This window comes from Centruroides sculpturatus, unplaced genomic scaffold (genome assembly GCF_000671375.1).
Source record: "Centruroides sculpturatus isolate CEXI.00-Female unplaced genomic scaffold, Cexi_2.0 scaffold254, whole genome shotgun sequence".
In the NCBI taxonomy this organism is placed as follows: domain Eukaryota; kingdom Metazoa; phylum Arthropoda; class Arachnida; order Scorpiones; family Buthidae; genus Centruroides; species Centruroides sculpturatus.
In genome coordinates this window covers 699,431-706,088 of record NW_019384488.1, presented here as the reverse complement: position 1 = coordinate 706,088, position 6,658 = coordinate 699,431, and the positions used below count along the sequence as shown (strand labels likewise).

Genomic DNA, 6,658 nt, shown 5'->3' with positions numbered 1-6,658 from the left:
TCAACTGCTTTTTATTTTATAAAATCCGTCTTCTTGCGCCACCAGAGGGCCTTTTAAACAATAGGTAGTCTGTTAGCGTTGGTCAGTAGTAGTCCAAATTCGATACGAACGTTTGTTTCTTGAAAATTTGATCACGATTTAAATACAGTATTTACTTTTAATATTACCGATATGTCATCGAAAAGAAAACGTGTTATATTATCATTAAAAGACAAATTAAAGTATTTGTTTCGATTATCCAGATTTTTCCTTATCCGGACTACCTTCATCCCCAATTAGTCCGGATAATCGAGGTTCTACTGTATATAAAAATGTATTCAAATTACAAAAAAAAACCGGTGAAAATTATCGTAATCAAATTATTACGAAAAATAAAAATGTATAAAATAGAAAGTTCATAGAATATAGTAGAGCTTTAATTTCTGTTAAGTATAATATTAATTTTATTAATACGGTATTAAACTGTTACGAGAACACTTAATATTTATTTGAATATTTCTCGATCAAAACAATTTAGCCACTTCCCAGAAATCCTCTAGACACGTTGCGTATCAAATTTCTCGCCAGTTTTCAACAGAGAAAAATCCATCGAGTAGAAATCGCTTTCGAATACGGCAGACAGTTAATATGAATTGCTTCGGTTTATTGGGCATTTTATTAGTATTAGAATGCAGATTCTTGAAAGCACAATCGGATGATTGGTTAGTATTTGTTTCGTTTTTAATTAATATTAATTAAATATAAATATTATTAGTTCAAATTTTTTTGTTAGAAATTAGTTCCAAAATAAATAAATAAATAACAATAATAAGAAGCTTGTTGAGAATTTTGTTAATAGATCAATTAAATTTAATTAACGCGGTAAATAACATTCAATTAGCCATAATATAATAATATATAAAGTATATATTAGTTCATTTTAGTTATAGGATATTTAATTTGTTTCGTAATCTTATTCCTGAAGGTCAAATCTTATGAGATGCGTGATTATTCACAGAAACAAATCTTCTGTAAATGTTCGTCCGATGGAGAAATATTTTTAATAAAATTGAAGACAAAACTGTCCGAAAAGGATCACCATTTATTTTTTGTGTTCCAAGACTAACACATTTTCGGCGACTGACCTTTCTTTGTAGGCTGCTTGTCGCCGGAAAATTACAAAGAGTCTTTTAAAAAACACAAACACATCCAATCAAAATTATAAAAATTTCTGAAAAAGGAACTGGTGACATACAGTTGTCCTGCTTACATCCATCTATACCTTCTGTTGGGGGTTTTTGATGGATGTAAGCAGGACAACTGTATGTCACCAGTTCCTTTTTCAGAAATTTTTATAATTTTGATTGGATGTGTTTGTGTTTTTTAAAAGACTCTTTGTAATTTTTCGGCGACAAGCAGCCTACAAAGAAAGGCCAGTCGCCGAAAATATGTTAGTCTTGGAACACAAAAAATAAATGGTGATCCTTTTTGGACAGTTTTGTCTTTAATTTTATTAGAAAGAAATCTGTTTTATTTAATAAGGAAACAATTGTTTGAAGCTGGATAATCGGCGTAAAAGCTTATAGGCTAGTTGGAATGTCTTCGAATTTTCATTTTATTTACGAAAGGAAACGAAAAGCTAACTGTTTAAACGATTGTATGTCCATTTCACTAAATAATAAAAGCGCTAGAAGAATTTAAATCTTTATTTTCTAATTTTCTGTCTTAATGATTACGAAACATATAATGGGAATGTCTACGATTTTTCATGCATTAGGCGATGCAGGAATGACGAAATAATATTTGTAGCGTGTGTAATTACTTATTAAATTTTATGATTGATATACTATATTATATAACCAATGAGTTATTTTACTAATTGACGAAGAAAATGTTTATTTTTTCGATTTGTTCTATGAGTTTTAACTGAGTATGTTATCTATTTGTTGTACCAGGGGAGGCACGTATTGCCTACGAGATATTGCCTTTCTTCCTTGAAAATAAATAAATAAATATACATTTGCTATCGCGTAGAAAATAAACATTGAGAATTATATTAACGGACAATACTTAATTCAATCTACTATTATCTTACAACCGTACTTAATTATCATTTCCATTATTACAGAATAACAAGAATTAGTTAGGCCTTTGTAGAATAATAAGACGAAAAAGCTCGAAATTCATATTGTTTGTAATACTGTACATATTAGAAAACAAAAATGATAATGAAAATAAACAGAAATAGATTTGCCAACTCTCTCGGATTCGGCAGGAGACTTCCGGAATTTGATAAACATTTTTAATTTTTCGATTTCCAATTGTGGCCTATTCCTTCCGCATACACTAAACAAGACGCTCGAATTTTAGGGTATATGCAGTATTAAAACAGACTAAAGCTGCAATAAAGAATAAGCTACGGGCGTTTGCCCGCAGCTTATTCTTTATTGCAGAGAAAAAAAATCTCGAATCTCTAGGAATTTTTTATTCCTGGAATGGAAAATTACCGGAATCAACTGTAAGCCAGCAAACTTAGCATGGAGAAATTTTTGTTTTCGAGACGTTAAAAGTGACCTCCCCCTCTTCCTCATTTTAAAGAATCAATTTTATAGTTTTTCAAATATTAAAAACCAATGGGATCGGTATAAATATTAACACCCACTAAAAATAAAAAAAAATTTAGTTAAAAAACAAGTAAAATTATACTCTTTCTATTTCCGACTTCGAGCCAAAAAACGACAAATAAATGACAAGGAACAGTCATTATTTTATTAATACGATCCAAATGCATTTCGCATCAGGCCTCCTCAGCCCATCTTGCCCATCTTGGCTTTTACAGTCTTTGTTCTTTCTCTTTATTTCCTTGGGCTGGCCTAATCTCCCATACTAAGCTGACGTGTTGAGAGATGCATTTTATAGCTTTCTGCCAGCTTAATACAAGCCGCTACTAACTTGGGTACAGACGCTTTTGTAGCTGATCTTATATGTAGACACTACCGAGGATCTTCATAATAAAGTTTTCTTGATCAAAATTCTTTCGAAAATGACAAAATACACTTAAAAATATACGAAAAATCATCCTTTCCAAGATGGTGACCTACAGTTCGAAATTCGAATCCAAGAATACTTCTATATACAATATTATTATCTATATTTATTGTTTTCATTTGTCTTTGTACAATAATGACCAACAAAAGTTTTCGTGTTTGCATTCGAATACGTGTATTCCTTTAATCTGTATTATAAATATGTTTAAATTTTATAATTGAATAAAACGAAATACATAACTTCATCTAACAAGGAAACGTCCGAGTTTTTACATCCTGTATTTTGCTGAAATTTTAATACGTATTAGTTCACCCCTCCCACTAACACCCCTGCCAATGAATAGTGGTTTACGAGAAATCATTGTTTAAACTTTTCTGTGAGAATTATATATCAGGTTCTTTAAGTGATTCGCAAGGCATTGACGTAACCAAGTGAATAAAAACTACCAGATTGAAGAGTTCAATGTCACAGTTCAATTCTGCTCTTATCGAACCATTTTTCCGCAACTTTTTCTGAAGTGTGCAATCCAGTAAATTATTACAAAATATATTTGGCCCCAAAATACTACTTTGTAATTATTAAAATGATTTTGATATTTTAAACCAACAACTGTTGTAAAAGTATTGATTTGTTACTCAATGAAAAAATTTAAAAAATTTTAAACCGCAAGGAATTTCATTTCTAGATTATGGTATATTACCAGTCAATGATTCCCTGCACTTTTGAGAGTTGTCTTCTTTACGGACGCTGCATGAAAGTTGAATAGTTCTTTGCTAATTTTATATAATATACAAATAAATTTGCTGTGTAATTTTAAAATGATATTTTATTTGTTTTCATTGAATAGAAAATCACTACTTCTGTGAGGCTCTGGACAGGTCCGAACCCTCACTAAAATTCGCATTAAAATAATTGTTTTAGAGAAAAAAAAAACAGAAGTAAAAAAAAAATTTTATTTTATGAAAACGCGACGCTAACTTTTAAACAATAGAAGAATGTAAGTCCGTGGACCATTTCCGGTTGGAGATCGAATTAAACTTCGATTTTGACTTCTTCCGCGCCCCCGAAAGGTTTCGAATTGTCATCAGGTGACGACGAGAGACCAATCGGAAAGGGGAATCTGAGAGTAAACGGATAAAACCCCGGAAATTCAAGGACGCGACGGCTTCTTCTCCCGAAAGTTTCAAGTGACGGATCTGTTGTGTGTGTGTCTCGCACCCATCTTCGTCTCAATCTCCCGACCTCGGATCGACATCTTTCCATCAACGGAAGTCGACCGCATTGTCCCGGAGTCGTCGAGACGTGATGGAATGGTAATTCCAAGATAGTCCCATTTTGAAGGAGTGTCCCTTGTTCGCGAATGAAGGACACTTCTTCAAAATGACATTCGCGAACAAGGGACACTCCTTCAAAATGGGACTATCTTGGAAAGGAGAGGAAGACCCAAAGGCCGCAGCAGCCGCAGAACTTCCAAGATCGCGGAAATCTTGTAAGCTTCTTTCGTGTTTAATAAACGGTTGTGTTGTTTGTAAACGAAGCATCTATCTCTGACTCAACTGCTTCCACATGTCGTTGATTGTTACCGCTCGGCAATCCAAACGGCAAGGGAGACGATGACGATATATATCGCCTATTATCGTTCATTGAGTTTTTTTTATTTCTTCCCCTCGGCCCCCACACTTCTTCTACAGTTGTTTAAAGATATGCGAATATTTTTAATAATTACAAATAGTTATTTGTGTCAAATATCTTTATATTTTCTAATAATGAACGAGATGATCGAGATTCGGAATAGTTTATGATATTCAGCGACCCAAACTCGATGTCCATACCATATTTGGTCGAGATCAATCAAGCGGTTTCGGAGGAGTTTATTTAAATTCAATGGTAGTGATGATCCAAAGGGATTTAGGTTTAAATCAAATATTAAATCTATGCCCAAAGGGGGCATAGATTTAATATTTGAAGTATCTTTCGTTTTGTATTCATATTCCGTTTCGTTATAAACAAAACTGAATATGAATTATATAAATTCATAAATATAGTGTTAAAATAATGCTCTTGAGAAGAACGAAATATTTTATTTTATTTTAAAAAAATAAAGTGAAATTAATGTTAAGATTCGCTCGCTCAACTTATTTATTTCTCTACACTCAAATGTCAATGAATTTAAAATCCACCGAGTGGATAAAACTATCAACCATCCCCGTGGAATTTTCCGGGTTTTTTGATGTGTTATATATAGGAGCCTGTTTCCCATAGAAAGTTTTCTCGGGAGGCATTTCTCCTTTGCACATCACCCACTCTGCGTTGTCGTATTCCACAAACCGTCACTACTACTATTGGGTTTAAATAAACTCCCTCAAAACTGTTCGACCAAATATGGTGTGGATATCGAGTCCGGGTCGGCGAATGTCGTAAGTTATTTGGAATCCCGATCACATCGTGTCATCGAGGAATATTACGGGAAAACTCTATCGTAGACTCAAGCGGGGATTTGGGGTGCTTACAAAGCACAAAAAGCAGTTCGATTCTTTTTACTAATGTAAACAAATACGCAACACACAATTCTTCCTCGTTTAATCTGCATTTAAAAGCAAATTATCAAAAATGTGAATTAGATGTCCTGAAGAGTCGCTTACAAATTCATAACTGCATTTAAAAATTTAAATCGCTCGTAAGGCGACTCAACCGCAAATACGTAATTAACTTTTGTAACCTTTCAAACATTTTTAAACCGTTATTTTAATTATTTTAATGATATTTCAATGTAAATAAACACTAGATTTAAGCATAAATTCCGGCCGGCTTAATTTGCTTTGGCGTCCTATGCGAACACCTTATTCTGTCGATAGTTCTTAATTCTGTATTTATGAATCTAAATTTTATTAACTAAATACGTTAAAGTTGCATGAAAAATCACAATACAGTATTTATTTTCAGATAATTAATCATTTATCAATTACATTCTTATAAATTTTTTTAAATCTACGTTTATGCATCAGCACAAAATTTTCCTAGATAAAAAAATTCATTTTTTATAATGCAATTACTATACATACTTGTAAAGGTCCATGTCTTACAATATTTCTCACATTTTAGTTTATATGTTCTAAATTACACCGTGTACGAAATAGTAATAAAAGCTAAACGCGAATTTTAAAATCAATAAAATTGAATCATGTAATCAATCACTTGGGTAGTTGAAATCGAACGAAATGACGATTGTAATGATTATAATAGCAAAGCAAAGGGTCAATTTCTGTGGAATGATAACACAATTTAAAAACCTTTAATACCCCGTAGGATCTCCTTTTGTCTGAACATGTGCGGCGATACAGTTGGGCATGGACGCAAATAGACATAGTATTTTACACGAATAAATTGGAAATTGAGAGGGACAGTGGTAATACCTCTAAATTTTCTAGTGTAGATTTCATTATGGGTTTCAATTTACAACAGGCATTGTAACATTCTTTCTTCATTTATGATTTTGTAATCGCCATCGAATGAATGAAGCAGGTAGTCGCGCTATGATTCCATTTGGATTCCTCAAAGCGTGCACGAAGCTTTATCGAAGCCATTAATACATAATAAATAAATATATAAATAAATAAACGAGTCTTTAAAT

General features: G+C 32.4%; 1 protein-coding gene across 1 annotated transcript in view; it reads left to right on the top strand.

Moving 5' to 3' along the window:
* LOC111621676 overlaps positions 1–6,658 on the top strand; it is a 15,464-nt gene that overhangs the window by 5,077 nt on the left and 3,729 nt on the right. The window contains exon 2 of the mRNA XM_023363882.1: positions 518–701. Within this exon, the coding sequence (XP_023219650.1) occupies positions 628–701 (74 nt within the window). The 5' untranslated portion in view covers positions 518–627. The remainder of the gene's footprint in view (positions 1–517; positions 702–6,658) is intronic.